General features: G+C 40.3%; 1 protein-coding gene across 2 annotated transcripts in view; it reads right to left on the reverse strand.

Moving 5' to 3' along the window:
* RYR2 (ryanodine receptor 2) overlaps positions 1 to 19690 on the reverse strand; it is a 754822-nt gene that overhangs the window by 158093 nt on the left and 577039 nt on the right. For both annotated transcript variants that reach the window (XM_049646094.1, XM_049646095.1), the window contains 6 exons: positions 17349 to 17426; positions 16039 to 16114; positions 11973 to 12096; positions 11366 to 11481; positions 8170 to 8234; positions 5598 to 5719 (listed from right to left, as the gene is read on the reverse strand). In XM_049646094.1, the coding sequence (XP_049502051.1) occupies positions 5598 to 5719; positions 8170 to 8234; positions 11366 to 11481; positions 11973 to 12096; positions 16039 to 16114; positions 17349 to 17426 (581 nt within the window). The remainder of the gene's footprint in view (positions 1 to 5597; positions 5720 to 8169; positions 8235 to 11365; positions 11482 to 11972; positions 12097 to 16038; positions 16115 to 17348; positions 17427 to 19690) is intronic.

The raw sequence follows: 19690 nt of genomic DNA on the forward strand, positions 1-19690 counted from the left end.
TTCACCACTCCCAGTCCAAGCTGAAAGGGTTCCTTCCAGCCTCTCCTAGAGGTCATGTGCAAATCTCTACCATGACATGTAACCTTCCATATTGCAAATGATACTATTTTCACATCTACCCAAACACTTCTGAGCTCTCAGATAGAGGCTATGTGTAGCCAGAACTTGATGAAAGCTCTAGCCTTGATGATCCATGTGTACCGCACCACCCACACCCAGCTTGACTGTCCCAGCTAGATCCTGACTGCCCCATTCAGCCTTGCAAAGCTCTCCCATAAACAGCAGTGTGTAGACATGCCCTCCCCAAGACGGGGATATGGACGATGCCATGGAAAAAAAATGGAGTCACGAGCTCACGGCAGGACTGGAGAAAGGAGACGGAGAATCACGTCTGTGACACTGACTTTTTTAACAGTAAGTTTTGGCTATCATCTCTCATTTCTGTAACAAGGCAGAATAATGTATTAATGAAAAATAATTATAAAGGGTATCGTACAGCTTTTCCGAGAGAACATGCACCGGCAAATCTCTCAGTGAATCTGAGGTCTTGAGTCGTCTCCTAGCAGTTCTAAAAGTTTTTAAAACAATGATCTATTCAAGCAGATATTATATTTAAAATGAGATATTAGCCTCCTGAGCTGCATTGTTTGTCTCTGTGCTATAATGTAAACAAAAAAAGAGGTAACAAAATAAGCAACATTCTCCAGGTGCTCTGACCCACTGAGCCTTATGCTAATTCAACAAGCATCTGTCTCCATCTCTAGAGAGTGAGAGCTTGTCAGAGTTGTACGTATTTTGGATCCCTATATGTATATCAACCTGTTTTAAGTGATCTCGTTTTACTTCTTACGAACTGAGACTCTGTCATATCAGTGTGAAACGTTCTGAGATAATGTTGAATTTGTAATGCTAGGATCATGTTTGAACCCAATTCATCCAGACCTAGGACATTTTCCTGCGATGAAAAACACAGCATTATTCTGTGTCCGATTCTGTTGGATTATAGTGAATGTCTGAGAATCTGTTTGAAAAAAATGACTTCTTAAAATAGCAATGCTTCTTAACTTTGGTTGTTCCTAATCAGTAGCCGATATGTAGAAATAGAAATATGTAGATATGTAGAAATAGAAATATGTACATATGTAGAAAACCGGGTTCTCACAAAGGACAAACTGTATCTATTTCTCCTCCTGTGCTATCATCCACTTTTAGAGTGGAGTTTGTATGTCAACTATAAGGTTTTATTATTATAAGCTTTGGCCTATAGTTTCTCTAAAAATATTCTCCATAATACTGTCTTCTCTTTCTGTATGTATATCCCTCCATTACTAGCATTCTTAAGAAATTGTAATTCATTGGGGCGCCTGGGTGGCTCAGTGGGTCAAGCATCCAACTTTGGCTCAGGTCATGATCTCAGGCCCTGTATCGGGTTCTGCTCTGTGCTGATAGCTCAGAGCCTGGAGCCTGCTTTGGATTCTGTGTCTCCGTCTCTCTCTGCCCCACCACGCTCGCTTGCTCACACATGCACACACTCTCTCTCAAAAATAAACAGTAAAATAATTAAGAAAAAGAATTCATAACGCACCTACAATTCCTTGGCTTTGATGCCTCACTGCTCTACAGAAACACTCCCTAGAAATTCTCAGTGCTTGCTGATCAGTAAATCAAATAATACTTTTTCAATCTCGGTCCTGGAAAGCTGCCTATGGTACTTGGCATCACTGACTACTTCAATCTGGGAAACTCTCAGTTCTGTTTTACGGCGGTATGTTTCCCCTTCTTCTCTAATAAATCATCCTCAGTGTTCGTCAAAGAACCATTTCTGAAAACCCTTCAGATGTAATGAGTCTCTAAGGTTTGGAATTCAGACCTTTTTGCTTCTCTGTCTACTCTCCCTTCATCTGCTTCCAGCACTGTGAGCATAACATGGGTACAGATAATCTCCAAATATGCCCTTTCCGGCTGACTAACCTGCCAGTACCCACGCTTCAGTAATTACCTAACCAAACTGAACCCCTTCTTCTCAAAACCAGGTCTCCGTCATTTCTTTTTTTACTGTTGCCAGCAATATTGTTCCAACCACTCAGCACTGAAACTCCAGCACCGTGGGGACCTGCCATATGACCCACTGCCAAGGTCTGTGATTTTCTCTCGTCCGTGCTTCCCACATCCAACCCCTCTCTCCACGTACATCTCCTCCGTATTCCCAGTACTACATATATGTTTCCATTGCACTCGTCACAACTTGTTAAGTGGTTAGCGCTACATGTAGGCAGGTACTCAGCTGCACTTCTTAAAAGCTGCACTTAATATGTGTGTGTTTATCATCCTCAGTCCTAGGACGGCACCTTGGACACGGCATGGCGGGCATTCAGAAACGCGTGCTGAATGGATCTGTGGGTAGAGCCACCTCTTTAAGGTAGCACTTCCCTCACGACAGCCTGCATTGCTGTCATGGCCTCTTAGCAAGCTCACACTTCTCAATCCCACTTTTGTGGCCAGACTGCCCTTTATCCCAATGGCTTCATAGGGCTCATGAATTAAGTAAAAAAGATTAATTATAAAAATCAAAAAGAAAAAAGGAAGAAGGTGCCTCGTTCCAGCAGTCAATATCAATGACAGGGTTCTATAATGGATCTACGTCACCCACACTTACCCTAAATTGCTACGTTCTACACTCTACACGTTATGGACACGTAGAAAATAGTCCCCCTTCTTAATCTACAACCTACAGATTCTTGAAAGTCAATTCTGAATTATCGTGTCTTCTGTATATCTCTAGCCTGTCCATACCCACCCAATGTGGTCTTCCTTGTCCTTGAATCCCACAGCACTGCATGGCTTTCTTCTACTAGAATTATATTTTTACCCACATACTTAGGTACTGCCAGCTACACTCCCAGAGAGCAGAGAGCACACCTTACTCTTTTCCACAGACATGATGGTGCGGGCTTTAGACACAGTAAATGCTCGACATATGATTTCTAGTGCCAAGAAGTATCCAAACATCTAATGGCGACAACCCATCCTTAAATGTGGAGGTTAATTTAGACCCATGCCGTACTGCTACACGCAACTGTTAAATACGAATTAAAAGTAGTCCTGCAGTGTTCAACATGGGTGTGAAGGCATGACTGCTTATTCACAGTAGCAGGGACAGTGGGGTTTTTTTTCTTTGTATTTGATCCTTTTTTTTTTTTTTTTTTAACCTATTTTACCCGCCAAAGTAATATTTAACTGAAGTGGTAAGAAATCACATTTATAAAATTTCAGTGATCCCATTGTAACATGTCTAAAAAATTTGTAGTTGGTTTTTGTTAGTGTGACGGTGATTTGGGTTGTTTTGAGACATAGATTTATGATCAGAAAAGACTTTTTCCACTTTAAAAATATATAAAAATGGTAAGAAAAACATCTCTACTAGGCTACCCAAGGGAAACAACTATTAAAATCAAGTTTCTTCCCTACCAATATTCTTGTACACATCCAAATTTAGAGGTTTTTTTTAAAGATCCTGATCCATATTATTTAAATAGATATATATATATTGTTTTACTTTTTAAATAACCATTGTCCTAAGATGTGATATATTTGCATCCATCATAATGTTAATGACCAGACAGCATTTTCCATGTGCCGTAATTTCTTTATCATTAACTTTATTCGTTTTTCATCCCAGAATTTTCCGAGGTTAAAATCTACCTATGTTTGGTACTCAAGGGCTGTGATGAAATAAGGTACTTCTATCAGTGTGCATCTCATTCTTATATGTTGGAATGTGAGACCATTTCTCTTTTGGAAATGGTAACGGGAGAAATAAAATGTGCCGGTCCTTGTTGCCTGAGGTGGAGAAAATCTGAAGATGAAATTACAGAAAACCTTCTGGTGAGGCGTTAATAAAGAGGGGGCGTCTCAGGCCCCCAAACCACATCAACTGAGGCTCGCGCAGAATAGCGAGGCTCTTCCAATTTCTTCTATGAGGGGCAGTGGGCAAAGGAAAATTAGTTACCTCTGGGGTCAGTGAACAGCTCTCAGAGTAAGAATGAAAATGGAATGGAGATACAAACATGATGGGGGGGGGGGAATAGAATTTGCATACTTTTATTTGTATTCTTTCCTATATTCTTTGATTGTATTTCTCTTGGTTTACATAATTGACTGATACCCAAGTTACCAACTCTGGGAACAAAGCTGCTGTTACAAGATCCTACTCTGATGGGGGAAGGGGGCGGGGGTGAGGAGACTGCAATAGCCTGGGCTCTCTGGTATTGAAAGGTAACTTGATGCCTTGGCATTTTCTGGCCACCGGGGATGGTGGGCCGGTGAAGCGATTAGGGCACTAGTGAAATGCAGAGAGCCGGGCCTCTCTTTCCCAGGGAAAGCGGAAAGAAGACCACTCCAAAGTCAGGAGGAGATTCATACCTTGGAAAGTAGCCCCTCACCCCCTTTTTTCTGGTAACAAGACGGTGGAAACAAAGTGTGTCACTGGATGGATTCTCTGTTACTTTAACTATAATCGGTTATACCAACTTCACAGGAAGACTATTATTTGAAGAAGTTTGGGGCCATTTTTAACGCGGTTGCAATCTTACATCACATGACATCACGTATCATTAAAGTCAAGTCCAAGGAAAGCTTGTAGCCTGCTTTATCTCGGTTACTCATTTTTATAGAAACTTCTTTCAAATACAATCTAAAAGCTTCGTATGGACTCCTGTGTAATTTGATAATACGGAAATAGATTTGCTCTGTAATCGATCACGTATGTACTAAATTTTGGCATATTTTGAAAAATCAGACTTGAAATACCCAGCAGAATCACAAATAAATCTATGAGGAATACTTGGATTTAAACAGAACTGAGAAAGCATTGCTAAATTGCCAACTTGAGTGGTGCAAATCTTCAGAAAGGTACATATTTTTACGTCATTTTCTTCCAAGATAGGTCATTATTTACACACAAATGTTGAAAAATTTGATTCCTGTAAATGGGATTTTGCCCTCCAGAAAAACTCCTTTATTTTTCAAAATTGTGGCAAATATAGTAGACTCAGAAATTTTAGAGGAAGTAATGTTAAAAGCACCATTTATTGGGGCACCTGGGTGGCTCAGTTGGTTAAGTGTCTGATTTCGGCTTAGGTCGTGATTTCATGGTTCTGTGGGTTTGAGCCCCACATGGGGCTCTGCGCTGACAGCTCAGAGCCTGGAGCCTGCTTCGGATTCTGTGTCTCCCTCTCTCGGCCCCTCCCCTACTCGCGCTCTCTCTCTAGCAAGAATGAATAAACGCTAAAAAAAATTTTAGAAAAAGCACCATTTATCACAAATACTAATGCAGTGATGACTCTGGATTCTGTGATGGGGGTCTTATTCCTTCTATTCAGCATTATATTTAGCAGCAAAATGGAAGAAAACTCAACGTTTAGAACACACGTATTAACTTGTAGAGAGCATCCTCCTCCGTGTTTGATCCCAAGGGGCCAAGGGTCAGGGAAGCTGGGTAGACACTGCACGCTCCCACCTCAAGGTCCCCAGATGCTCTTCCTCAAATGCAAATACACTTCGCTCAACAACAGTCTTTATTTTGTGTAGCTCTTTACCTCGTCACCATTTCTTTCTCCTTGTTTGACGCATGTCCTCCAGAACAGAGGGGTCTGCTTGCTGCAGATAAGAAGTATAAACGATGGTTTTTGAAATACTGATCAATTAAAGGAAGCACAACCTGAAAGAAAGGAAAAGAAAACAGATCTACATGGTGGACGGAGACTCTGGGGCAGCCAGACTTCTGTCCGCCTGCAGCAGGTCCCCCAGTATCCATAGCCCTGCCAGTTGGCACGATTTTAGAGCATGCCTCTCTCAAATCTTACCCCGCTATCTCTAGTCCCGGCGGGGGGGGGGGGGGGGGGGTTGGAGGGTGTATGTGTGTGCACACGTGTGTGCGTGTGTGTGTGTGTGTGTGTCAGACAGGATGTAATTATGGGGAACACACCAAATTTTCAACGGTTTGGAATTATTTTCAATACCTTCTAAAAATGAAATATTCTTAGTCTTCTCATATAATGTAGTTCGGGGTCCGATAGGTTCAAAAAATAATCATCGACTACCATTTATGGGTGAGAATTGCAACTCCACACTGTCAATTCACTGCTCCTAGTAACTACTCTGTGTGGCAAGCGTCATCATCCGTCTTACAGGTATTAAACTGAGGTGCAGAAAGTGAGTGACCTACTCAAAGTCACACTGCCGCTTACCTACCTCCACAGGGTTCTCACCTGGCCTCTCTCAGAGCCACCTGGCCCTTCCCGCATGCTAATCCTGCTGCCCTTTGGCGAATTCCTCTTCTTTGCCCTGTGTGCTCACATCACAAGGCTCTGCACATGCCATTCCCTATGTCTGAAATGCTCTTCCCACACCCCGTAACCCGTCCACTGCACTCTTCCTGCAGACCTCAGCTCAGTGCTTCACCAGATAACCGTCCACTGATCTCAACTGGGTAAAATGCCCATATTCTCTGTTCCTAGAACATCATTTGCAATTTTGCATTTAATACGTGTGATTCTGAATTAGTCTTTCTCCATAAGAGTCGATAAAATACACAAGAACAATACACATTTCTGGGTCTGTTTCCCATTACTGTACTCTCCTGGCTTCTAGAACAACTCTTTGCTCTGCTTTGTTTACCCCTGGGTCACCAGTACTTAGGACTTTATGGGACCTACAGCAAGCGCTAGATAAATATTCGTTAAATAAATAAATGAAAAAAAAAATAACTGGCATTATCAGTATTTAGACTCAAGTCTGTCTGACTACATTTTTCCTACAACGTGGTATATGGCATATTTATATATAACAGCAACATACAAATTTTTTGTGATCTTCCTTGAAAGTTGTGACATTGCCTGGATTTTGATTGCCACATAATAGCTACTCAATAAATATGTGAATGGATTACAGACTCAGAGGAAATTAAACCACATTAGGCGTCTGCAAACAAAATCACTAGGGGTACACAGGGCAATACAAGAATGTATTTTAAATGTATGATTAGAGGCCATGAATACAGCATTTGTTATAATTGGCTATCAAGGGGGGGGGGATTACAATGCAGTATGATAGATAACTAACAATATGCATCCCAGGATAAACTTGGGATGCTTGATACGGATTTTGAGTGCTATACTGAGTGGAAAGAAAAGACAAGAGAAATCTCCCTTATGGTAAAGGGCACAAATCCGAAAACATATAAAGGAGGCCAAATATGAATCAATCAAAACAACACGCCATTTTGCAAATGATCTCTAGGAACCAGCAAATGCAAGGACTTCGAAAATAAATTGACAGAAAGCATTACGTCCTCAGGCTAAGTGCAACATCGTTTGAACAGGAAAGCTTCCCAAGGGCATATTCTGTCTTCGCGACAGGCATCCCCGGGACGGAGTCTAACACCTGACAGAGACTGGACACACGCAGCACATGCTATGCCAGTGAATGGACCCAGTGAGGAGAATCTGCAACACTTTGTGTCTCCTGACTGGAGACAGGAAGTCTGTCTGAAAGGACGTCATGAATGTTCCTGACTGGCTGAAAGGAAGTCATGAATGTTCGCGGCCTAGGGCAAACTCTTGATAAATTCGTATTAAATGGAATGAAGAGCGATATTTGGGTAGACTTTACATATAAACAATTCACCCTCTCTGATCCTCGGCTTCCTCTGCTGTAAACGAGTAGGACGAGGGTCCCACAATAAAGCTTACACAGTAAAGCTTCTTATCATGTACAACTTCCTGAATTTATAATTTATAAACGAATTCTTTTCCCCTTTATAAAAGAAATGCTCGTACATTTTTAAATCCTAACGACCAAACTGAAGAAGTAGATTATTTTTCCTCTTTGTCATTTGATAAAGCCCAGTAAGGAGAACTTTGATTCCTACAGATTGACGTGATTTGTGAATTACGGCAGGAAGAGCAGGGAGTGAAAATAAGACCGAGTATTCTGGGCGCAAATTCATCCTACATGACTCATGCACTTATTCCTGTGCCACAGAATATTTACTTGTAGTAGAACTCACACTGGTAGACCAGTAAGTTCCGTAAAGAGGCAAAGATCTAAAGGGTATATTCGGTCGACAAACACATGGAATGAAAAACAAGATGGGAGTGTATACTGTACTTTAGCAAAGAACTTGATTTCTTGCTCGTAAGGAAAATGTTCCGCCTTGCTTCTGCTGCCACCATCTGTAGAAATGAAGAGTTGTTGAACATGTTTTGTTTACTTGAAACATTACAAGATCTTCCACCCAAAAAGCAACACGTAGAACACATCACTGTAACATCACTGAACGCGTTATCCCAGGAAAGCGAACACAGAAACCCATCCAAAATATCACGGCTAACTTCATTCAGCAGTATGACAATTTTTTAAAGGGGATTTTCAAAAGTACCCAGATCGTAATAAACAAATCTATCGAGGACAGCCCACACACACGCTGGCGTAGCTTTACGAGCTTCTTGACACGTAGCGGGAAAAGTGGAATAGAGTCACATAAAAACCCCGCATCTTCTTTCAGTAAGAGAGAAGCTCGCCACGGATGACAACAGTGAGTATAAACTCAGTAAACAAAAGTTGGTTACATTGTTAGATTGGTGAGCCTCTAATAAAAATAGTTGCTTCTTGCTGGGACTAGAAGTTACAATATTAATATGCCAAGGGAAAAACTGCAGGAAGCCAGCCTGGGATGAGCGGGAGGACCACGACCGTGATATTCGGTTGGCAAATTAACATTCTGCTCAGGAGTAAAGAAGTTCACTTATGTCACAAGATAATTTCCATGAGCAAAGCAAAGACACCCGAGTTTTCCCCATGGTTCAAAAGGTCAAGAACTGATCGACCGAATGCACCGAGCTTTGAAGTGGCCCTTCTGTGCCTCCTTCACGCATCCGCAGGAGGTGACATCAACTCTAATAACCAGGATGATATGCAGACACACGGGAGAGCAAAACATATCCACAACTGGATATACAGTTTTAGTAACATTTGTAAGCAGAGCTTCCTTCTTGTGTAAGAAGCAAACTGACTGCTGCTTGAAAAAAGTTCTTTTGCAAACAGAAATAAAAAGCAATTTGAGACAGATTTTCTAAAATCTGAAACATTAAGTTTGGGATGACTTTTAGGAAATTGAGGTAATATTTTGTGATATCAGAACAATGCTCTTTCCAGCGAATGAGTAAAAGAAAAGTACGGCTTTTGTACACTCGCAGGCATCACTTTTACATTAAGAATATTACTCTCAAGAATATTGTGCCAAGTGGCTGGACCCACGTACGGGACTTTCCCACATAAGCTACGTCTAGACGGAATTCTGCACATCACAAAATACGTTAACAGTTCAAGGAATTAAACTGGAAATATCTTCCCTTTTTACATTATGCATTTACATTACACATTTTAACAAAAATGCCTCTGTGCAAAATGCTGATGGAGAGAACTGTGGTCTAGATGGAATACAAAAATCAGAAAAAGGCATATATGCATATTCTTCCTACGGCCATTAGCCTCCAATGTGTTGCAAAGGCAGTAAATTTAAAGACAAAAGAAGACATCTACAAGTTTTCCTTGCAGTGACAATGAAAACTGGCAATTAAAATAAATGTAAAGGGTCCCAACTCTGCTCCTCTAACAGAATTCTTGCATTTTCTCTGTCACAGCCATCTGAAAAAGGAGCCTGTGACCTCGGCCATGGTAAAAAAAAACAACACCTTAATTTCTTGGGCTTAATTTCTGCCCACACCCTTTATCCTGTGGAAATAAGGAAGTGCCCTAACTGGGTGAATTTAAAGTAAGGTTCTTAATACTCCCTCTGCACAAACACTTCTTTATTCAGAAACTTGAACACAGTGGGGAGAAAACCCAAACACATTTTAGCCTCTGAATTTCTGTTTCTGTTAGCCATGTCGAGCTCAAAAAGTTTTTTTTCCTTAATGCCTTGATTTTGCTTTCTCTCTTCTCTCTCGCCAAAAAGAAGAGTAAACTTGAGTTGCCACTCATCTCGGATACACTTAAATGTGCCTGAGAAATTTCAATATTTAATTTGTGTGCATAAGAGCTTTAAAAATTCACCATTTTTGTTTTTTGGATCAAATTTCATTAACTGAGACGAATGTGGCTACTTTTCAGAATGATTCATAAATCATATTAAAAAAATCATTAAAAAATTTTAAAAAATCATTGCAGGACCTACAAAAAGATTACATACTGTAAATTAGTTTGCACGGTTGGCTTTTGTGAAAAAAGGTAGTTAAGAAGAGTGCCAAGGCACAGCATCCGCACTGCAGATAAAGAACTGATTGAGAGGGGAAGTTCTTTAAGAGAAGGACACTCAACTGGAAAATCTTTAATCGCATTTGGGATACAGGAGACCAGGAACAAGTAAATTCCAGAGCTCAAATTTCTATGAACTTTAATCTGACATTGTGCCAAAAACGAAGTCCTAAATCCTAAGAAAACAGTAGTAAAGAAGACTCCTTCGTCAGGATGGGTTTGTTGAGGATGTGTTTATTGCTAAGGCGAGGATGATGGGCTGGGGGAAAAGGATTGAAAAGGAGAAAGAATGAGGATTAAAAAACAAAAATAAAAACAGAAAAAAAAAAAAAAGCACGAAAAAGAAATTGAAAAGATAATCACCAGAACATTCTGTTCTTCCAAAGGGGCCAGATTCTACTTCCTTCTATCTTAATACCAACTGGTGGCTGGAAGACAACCCGACATGAAGCTGGGTAACTAACAACTTGAATTTTAAGTCAACGGTACTCAGGACAATCAGGAAATAACAAAAGTGAGAGGAGGCTGTCTTGAGAATCTGAATCTAAGAGTTAAAACAAGGAATTCTTTTCATACTTGGTGGGCCACGTGGCGGGAGGAGGTCTTTCATTTTACTCTAACAAGATCCTAAGTAAAGTGTTCTGCATTGCAGATATTGTACTATAAATGTGTATCCCTACACAGGATAAACTTGAGGGCTTCACATTGCCTGGAAAGTTTGGGGATGCACAGAGTTTCCGTTTTTTCAAGAGCATGGCAATTAATTTCAAAAGGGAAGATTTAACTGTACCTTAAATTGGGATATCCACCCCACGTGTCTTTCAAAATAAAAAATCAATGCCAATAAACATTGTAAGGAGAAAAGAATGATGTGTTCGGTTTTTTTTTAAGTTCTGTAAATTATGCCATCCCGAAAAAATGTGTTTGCCTACTGACTGCTAGATTCTGTTTAGTACTAGGTTGGATAGAAAGTGTTTATGCCACCAGGGAACAGACCATAAACAGCCCAGGAGACTGTGCTGTTCTATACCCTGATGTAGGTACCTACCAAACTCCAGGATATACTGATGGGCTTCATCCACATAGCGAATGAGTTGCTGAAGGAAACTATAGGCAAATCGTTTCTCAATGGAAGGTGTGTCCAATTCCAGGTCCTTGAATCCCCTAGAGCAGCAAAAATGAAACATGGAAACCAGTTTCTACCCAGACTACTGGAAGGTAAAATTTTGCTTAAAAAGTATAAATGGTATATACAAATATGGAACATTACCTAATATTCTTGTAGCTAAAGGCAAAAGTGAGATTTAATTTATAAGGAATACTTTGCATATGATATAAAACTGTAGTGAGTAACTCTATTACTATGCAAAAAAAAAAAAAAAAAAAAAAGAGTCACTTTAGAGAAACAGTGGGTCATTTTTGCCCCCAATTTTTGCCTAAATGATGGATAGGATTTAACCTAAGTAGTGAAAGGAATCAGGTAGGTGGTAAACAGTCAAGGGCATTTATGTTTCTGATGTGTTTATTTTGAACATACTAAATAGTAGCACTAAGATTTAAACGGGTCCTGAATCATTTGCAACATTAAATATGATGGGGATATTTAAACGGTCAGTCTTTATAACAAGGGTATATACTGGTACGTGTGCTTTTACCTGGATACAGCATATCCATTGATCTGTAAGAACTTGAGGATGTCCTGTGCTTTTTCCCTATCCTTGGCTTTCTCTTTGGCTGTCAGTGTATCATAGGGTACCAGCAGGGGATGGTTTCCACCTCCTAAGAGCATGTCAAGACAAGAACACAGCATCGCGATTAGCAAATAATCTGAAATATGACAGATGACGTGCATAATAGGACCACAATACAGAACTTCGGGTATCTTCTAGTTATATACATGGAGTATACATAAATCATATATGGCTCTTGACTCTCCAGCACCTTTTATGTTCCAATTAATTTAGCAAACCTGTTCAAAGAAACACTGTGCATACGTCTTCTAAGAGGCAATTAATGGGGCACCTGGGTGCTTCATTTGGTTGAGCATCCAACTCTAGATTTCAGCTCAGGTCACGATCCCAGGGTCGTGGGACTGAGCCCCATGTCAGGCTCCACACTAGGCATGGAGCCTGCTTGGGATTCTCTCTCTGCCCCTCCCCTGCTAATGCGTTCTATCCCTCTCATATTAAAAAAAACACACGCACACACATGAAAAACAAGCAAAAAAACACAGGGACATGTAGACATTTGTGACATCCGGGGCTGATGACACCTGTAATCACAGAAGAAGGGAGAAGAAGCCGTGTTACCCTCTCCATTCAAATGAACTCTGGATGTGGAGCATGTAAATACACACTAAAACTTGCACAGCTCGAGCTAGTGAAATTATAAGGCAATTATAAGGGCTAAGCTTCACTTTCCACTTCACAGAGAGAGGAGAAAAAAAATGTCTTAAATATGGAATTTTTAGTAAGCCTCCCAGATCAAACAGTACTTTATAGCCATATATTCTACGCAAAACCTATACTTGGGTTGCTAAGTTCAAAGCTGCTCTCTCTTAAACATCTCATAACAGTAACATACGTATGTGACCGACTAAAAATTGTGGCAGGCACCTAGGTTTCCGGTTAACCTATTTTGGTGAAAAATATCAAAGAGCAACCTTCTAGATTTAAAAATTCTAGAAAATATTTAAATTTTTAAAAAACTAATAATGAACAAAGTATTCATAAAAGTAGAGATTTTGTAAAAATTTTTGTAAAAGTTACAAAAGTTTCAGGAAATGCCCTGGTAATTCCAGACGTAGAGATCTCACGATCAGCGTCAGTGTGACGAGCATGGTGTACCCCAGATTTCAACCTTATAAGACACGTATGGGAATATATTTGGAACGGAATCCTGAAATTCCCTGAAATGCAACTACTATGGAAATTCCAGGAAAAAAAAAATACTTAAAAATTAGTATTTGGTTTGAACGTTGGTGCAACACAGAGCCTGTAATAGCAGTGTCCAACATGATGTGGCCGGGAGCTACTTAAACAATCCTACTGAATTTGCCCTACGCACAAAAAAAGCAAACAAAAAGGCAAAGGAGAAAATGCCATGTCTGCCTGGAGTTTGCCTGGACTGAGAGCGCCATCTACAAAAATGTGAGCACGCGCTGAGCTTTCTGACCATTAGGTGACACTATACGATCATAAATGCAAAGGGACAGATCACAGCTACAAAGCCGACAGATGCTAAGCATTTTAAGGAGCCATCAGTCATTTTATACTTTAGTACTCATAGTACCAAGTATAATACAGAATATTCAGAAGACAACAGAAACCGGTATTTTGTGACAAGCAAGAAGGATACAGAATACGTTATAAGCACACAAGGATCAAATTTGACTTCTACCATCAGCAGAGATCTGTGGAGATGTTTTATGAAAAAAAATGTGTAGATCAAACGTCTAATTTGATCATCCTGCAATCATCTGCTGTTTTTGCATTTAGTCCTTTATTCCTAGTAAATATACTAATTTGGCAACCACGATGATTTGGGGGGCAGACACCAATAGGTTATTATGGGAGGGAGAGAAAATAAAGAGCCCAGGACGGGGTAGAAACTGAGGTATGCAGCTTTTAGGTGTCTGACTCTAAATGACTTTCTGTTTATAGTTGTTTCCTTGTTCCTTACTTCCTATACTTCACTCCTGGTGTTTCTCCCTCCCTCCCTCTCTCCTTTCTGCCCTCCCCCACACATATACACACACACGCACGCACACACACATCACGGGCACCAAGCCAGGGAGGTTACTGGTACCTCCCACACGCCAGCCCAGAACTCAGAAGTGAAGCAGAGTTGTCAGCACACAAGTTGGTGTCAAAGTCCCTGGGTGAGAGAACAAATTTGTGAAAAGACGCAAGTAGTTTCCTTCCAACAACTGTCCACAGCCTCTAGCCCGTCTTCTTTCTAAGACTCATTTCTTGCTTTTTGCTCGTTTCAAAACCCAAAGAAGCCAGGGATGCATATTCTAACACCTTTCCTACTGGGCTGCTTTTCTCACCCTAAGCCACTCCCTTTTTCTTTCGAAAGGGGAAGCACGCGTGGAGGAAGAAGAAGGATTAAGGTTTTGAGGACTAATACCACCACCTCACCATTTAGCCTGCTGCGACCATGCCGGTCTCCCAGCTGCAAAGTAGGAATCTGGACCCGTACACACGGGATGCAGAGGTTGGGACGTCTCATTAACAGGTGGCCTACTTTAAAGAAAACACTGACCGGAGGACACTGAATGGCCAAGCCACAGTGACTAAAACATACTTGGAAAAAGAGAGACTAGACTTTTTAAATGTCTATTTATTTTTGAGAAAGAGAGCGCGTGAGCAGGGGAGGGGCAGAGAGAGAGGGAGACAGAATCCGAAGCAGGCTCCCGGCTCAAAGCTGTCAGTGCAGAGCCCCTCGCGGGGCTCAAACTCGTGAACCGTGAGGTCATGACCTGAGCCTACTCAGACACTTAACTGACCGAGCCACCCAGGCACCCTGAGAGTTGACATTTTTCATGCTATCTGCTTACGCAGGAAATAGGCATTTTGTTTACTATTCATGTGGACGATGCCCCTTCAAGAATTTCACTAAGCAAAACTCAATGCCTCTATGGCTCAGCCAGCCAGCCATCCATCTGCTCAACTATCTGTCGGCCAGACAAGTGCTCATTCATTTAACAAACGTTTATAAAATGGTTCTAGAGAAACAGGCCTAGCCCTGAGTCAAATTTTGGAATAGGCAATTTTGGTGTAAGGGATCCTCTCTGTTCATTTCTGTGATGGGTTCTCACTTGTACTAGTCTGATCACGAGTGTGTGGTGTTGCCACCATCCTTCAAGACCCCAGCTGTACTTTCCACCATGAAATATCCCCATCCTTCAAAACTATCTCCCATATATTTTTACCTAGGCCAATAAATAAGAAACAGAGAGTTTCTTGATGCCTAGAACTACACAGTAAGAATTATAAGAGTAACAGAAGTTGGGGCCCTGACCTGGAGACAATTATTGCTTCACTGGGGGAAAGAAGTCTCTCTAGGAAGTAATTGTAGAGACAGCACATGCGTGAACACACACACACACACACACACACACACACACACACACACACACACCAGTATGTTTATAGACCAGGAGTGAATAAATAACAATGAAAGAGATCACCCATCCATGTAGGATGCCTCAAATTGCAGAAATCATGCAAGTAAGTTAAGAGAACATCTGAGAAACAACTACGAGAATATTATGTCATTTTAGTATTTAAGAATAACAGCAGCAAAGACCAAGCAAAAGCATGTAAGAGATAAGAACGTAACTAGACTGGACAAAGCAGAGGGGTTGAGATGGAAAAGGGGAAGGGATGACATGAGAGAAATATTTAAGTTAGGGGTAGAAGTCAGGGGGAGAAGTGTAAGGAATTCACAGAACACCTCGAATGTTTGGATGTGGCATATCGATATCTACATGTTAAAACGGGTAAGAGAGTCGTAGAATTCCCAGACATAAAGAAATGTACACTCACAGGCAGGAAATTATAAAATTCCCACCCTGCAACTGTTATAGGCGTATCTGAACCATTCTAAGAAAATAAAGGTGTAATAAGCTCTTATTTTAAAAAGATGGTTTTATCCATACCATATATTCACAGAGTTGCACTCTGTTTTTTAATCAGGATTTTTGGAAAATATTACCTTTGGACTCCAGCTCCATTTTCTTTTTCTTTGCCCATATATTATGGTAGTTTTCAGCCATCATTTCTGCCATAGCCTTAAGTGAATGAAACAGAAAATAAGTTATAATTTAATGGGTAGAAAAAGACCTCACGTGCCAATAGGTAATATCAAAACATGCTTTAAACTAATAAATCATAGCGTGTCCAGGCTAAACTATCTCAAGATTATCAAACACAATGATCTTACTTGGAATCTGAAACCCAGATTCAACGTGTGAAACCCAGAAACAATCTGTGAAATTGTGCGGTAGTAAACAGCAGAGATGATTTGATGGGAATGATTATTGTTATTTGTAATGGTTTTTGTCTAGTTATTTGTAATGTCTAAAGACAAAGGTTTTATTAATTCAATAATGAAACTTCAGATTAGCTATGGACTTTAACAAAAAAAAAATCTATTTATTTGCAGGTTCTTATTGCAATTTCCAAAGCTTTAAAAGGCAATCTAAATCTTATTAAACAATGAATGCAAAGAAGCTCAGATGGAAAGTCTAGATTCAGTGCCTGCCCCACACTCAGGGAGAGACTTGGACAAGCCACATTAACCTTTTTGTGGCCGTTAGCTTTTTGGTAAGATTGCCTCTAAGATTCTTTTCTTTTCCCTTTTGAGTTTCAAGATTACTATCTCATTCTTAAGGCATCCATACGGGAGCAAAGACAATGGGCAAGTCAAACAATTTAACATAACTGTCATGACCTACTACATAGGGTTTGTCTTTATAAATTTATTTCTCGTGGAATAATACTAATAATGCCAATATCGCTGTTTGATCAGGATATTGACCTATCAATTTCTGTTCCAAGGCAACAAATTTTCGTTTACTCCAATCAGCCATTTCAAAGTACATTCCTTAGGCACAAAGGTGAACAGATACAACTATGGATGCAGCAGGCAAAATGCTACCCATTTCCCTGGATAAATGACTTAAATTTCATATTCTTTACTGGGTAACTGAAGTTACCCTTGAGCAGAGCATTTCTAATTCCTGATTTATTCTCTTCTCACTCATAGCTATTCAATTATAGTAGGATTTTTTTAATGCACATTATCTCTAAGGAAAATATGTTATCTGGAAGACGCATCCTAGAAAAAGTTGTATCAACTTTCAGAGCATTAAAAAGCTAGGGTCCGTAATCCATAAATTCCATGGACCCTTTATATGATCAACATATTCAAGCAATTCATGAAGAGAAGTGTATGCAGGAAAGTGTTACAATATGCTTTTTAAAAATGGAATTTTCAGAATACTTTAAAAAAGTAATACTTACGTGCAGGTCTCTGGACAGTGTGACATTGCTCATATCAATGGCTCGGGGGCTATAACCATGCGCAGCATCAACAGAAACCTAAATAATTTATGTGAAAATGATAGAGTCTAATTAAAAAACCCAGGGGAGAGAGACTTAAGACAAATTTTAGAAATACAGGACAAGTAAACTTTCAAACGTAATGTTTCCTCCGATGAAACTGGCAAGTATCTGTATGTACATACTTCACGAGCATATAAATTAAATTGTATTTGGGTATCTGATAATTTCAGTTTATGACTGAATAATACATCCCAACATTTCAGGAATGGCCCCTCCCAAAAACTAATGATCAGAATTCAACATATTGTGCAATGGATCCAAGATTCTTTTTTTTTTGTTTGTTTGTTCTTTTGTTGTAATGTTTATTTATTTTTGAGAGACAGAGTGAGAGTCAGGGAGGGGCAGAAAGAGAGAGGGAGACAAAGAATCCAAAGCAGGCTCCAGGCTCTGAGCTGTCAGCACAGAGCCTGACCCATGAGCAGCAACATCATGACCAGAATTGAAGTCAAATGCTTACCCGACTGACCATACAGGTACCCCTATTTATTCATTTGGAGAGACAGAAAACATGAGTGGAGATGGGAAGAAAGAGAGAGAATCCCAGGCAGGTTCCATGCTGGCAGCACGGAGCCCCACACGGGGCTCGATCCCACAAACTGTGAGATCATGACCTGAGCCAAAATCAAGAGGTGGAAGCTCAACCAACTGAATCACCCAGGTGCCCCTGTATCCAGGATTCTGAAACATTACCTTAGTCAAAGGCTCGCTGTATTCTTCAGTTTCTTACAGACTCTAATTGGCTACAATGAAATTTACTCTTCCTCAGGCAAACAGTAATTAATCAAAGAGGGCAATTTATGAATGTCTCAAGGGGCCAAATGTGAAGATAAAGTACAACCAACTCTTCCAAAGAACACCATACAGTCGTCAATGATTTACAAAGTTATCTCCAGTAACAATCAGACTTAATTTCTGAATTTTGGCTTTTGAAAAAACGAAACATCTTCTCATCAACCATAACATTTCATGCACTGTCTTGAGCTCTCAATACATTCCTCACAATGTATATGTTATATAACAGTGTTTAATAGAAATAAGCTATGGTTCATGCTTTAAATCTAAAGCTCTATCTTAATATATTCTAGCATGTATTTATATTACATTTCATATGTATAGTCTCCTGTTAGACACGTATAAGCCAAAAAATAAAAATAAAAATAAAAATAAAATGCACACTATAGCTCATGTTTGTGTTTTTAGGAAAGAGAGGCTAACGTTATGTTACCATTAATAATGGACTCATGGGCTATTCTCAACCTATTGGTTAGTTTTGACTGAACCCTGGCTTTTGAGCCTTCGCCACTGCTCAGTACCATCTAATAATGGAATGTTTAATGAAATCACATTTTTTTCCCTCTTTTAAATTAAATATTCCTAAAAGGAAATTTGAAACTTAAAGAACACTAGTGACTTACCCAAGGTCACAGAGCTAAAAATCTGAGCTGGCAGGATTCCAACTCAAGCTATCTGATGCCTTGGCCACTTCCCTCTCCCTATCACCTCCTATGGCCTCAACATATTGCAGTGTATTTCTTTCCCCACAAATCTAATAAAACTGTCCTCTCAAGTGTTATCAGTTTCCAAGCTGCTACACAAGGCTTCTTTCCAGCTGCCATCAAGGCAGTCCATCTAGATTTGATACCAGGAATCATTGCTCTCCAGCCCTTCATTTCATCAACTCCAGGAAACCACCCTCCTGTCTCTGTGCTCAACTTCTCTTGACTCCATTTCCTCAGATTCCTTCTTTGGCAACTCTTCTATCCATTACCTGAAGATCTCCCACATTTGTTGGCTCATGGCCCCTTTCCTCCATCTTCAAAGCCAGCAACACTGCACCTCTTTGGCCATTTTTTGGAAGTCACATTTCCCTTACCCAAAGCCAGAGCAGTTATTCCACTCTTAAGGATTCTTGAGATCATACTGGACTCGCTGATAATTCAGTATAATCTCCCCCGTCTCAAGGTCTTCAGCCTTGATCACATTGGCCAAGCCCAAGTAAAGTCACACTTCCACAGATTCCAGCAACTGGGGATCATCTTTGAAAGCCGTAATTCTGCCTAACACAACATCCATAATCAAATTCATTGTTCCCTCCCTGCCATCTCTGAGCAAGTAGCCATCTCAGTGCTCCCTACCTTTCCTCATATAAACACCCACCTGGCAGTCCAGCCCGGATCCGTGGTGACCACCTTTGATTACTCCTCCTCCTCTGCAATCATATATCAGGCAGTCACAGAACT

The sequence above is a fragment of the Panthera uncia genome, chromosome D2 (assembly GCF_023721935.1).
Source record: "Panthera uncia isolate 11264 chromosome D2, Puncia_PCG_1.0, whole genome shotgun sequence".
Lineage (NCBI taxonomy): Eukaryota > Metazoa > Chordata > Mammalia > Carnivora > Felidae > Panthera > Panthera uncia.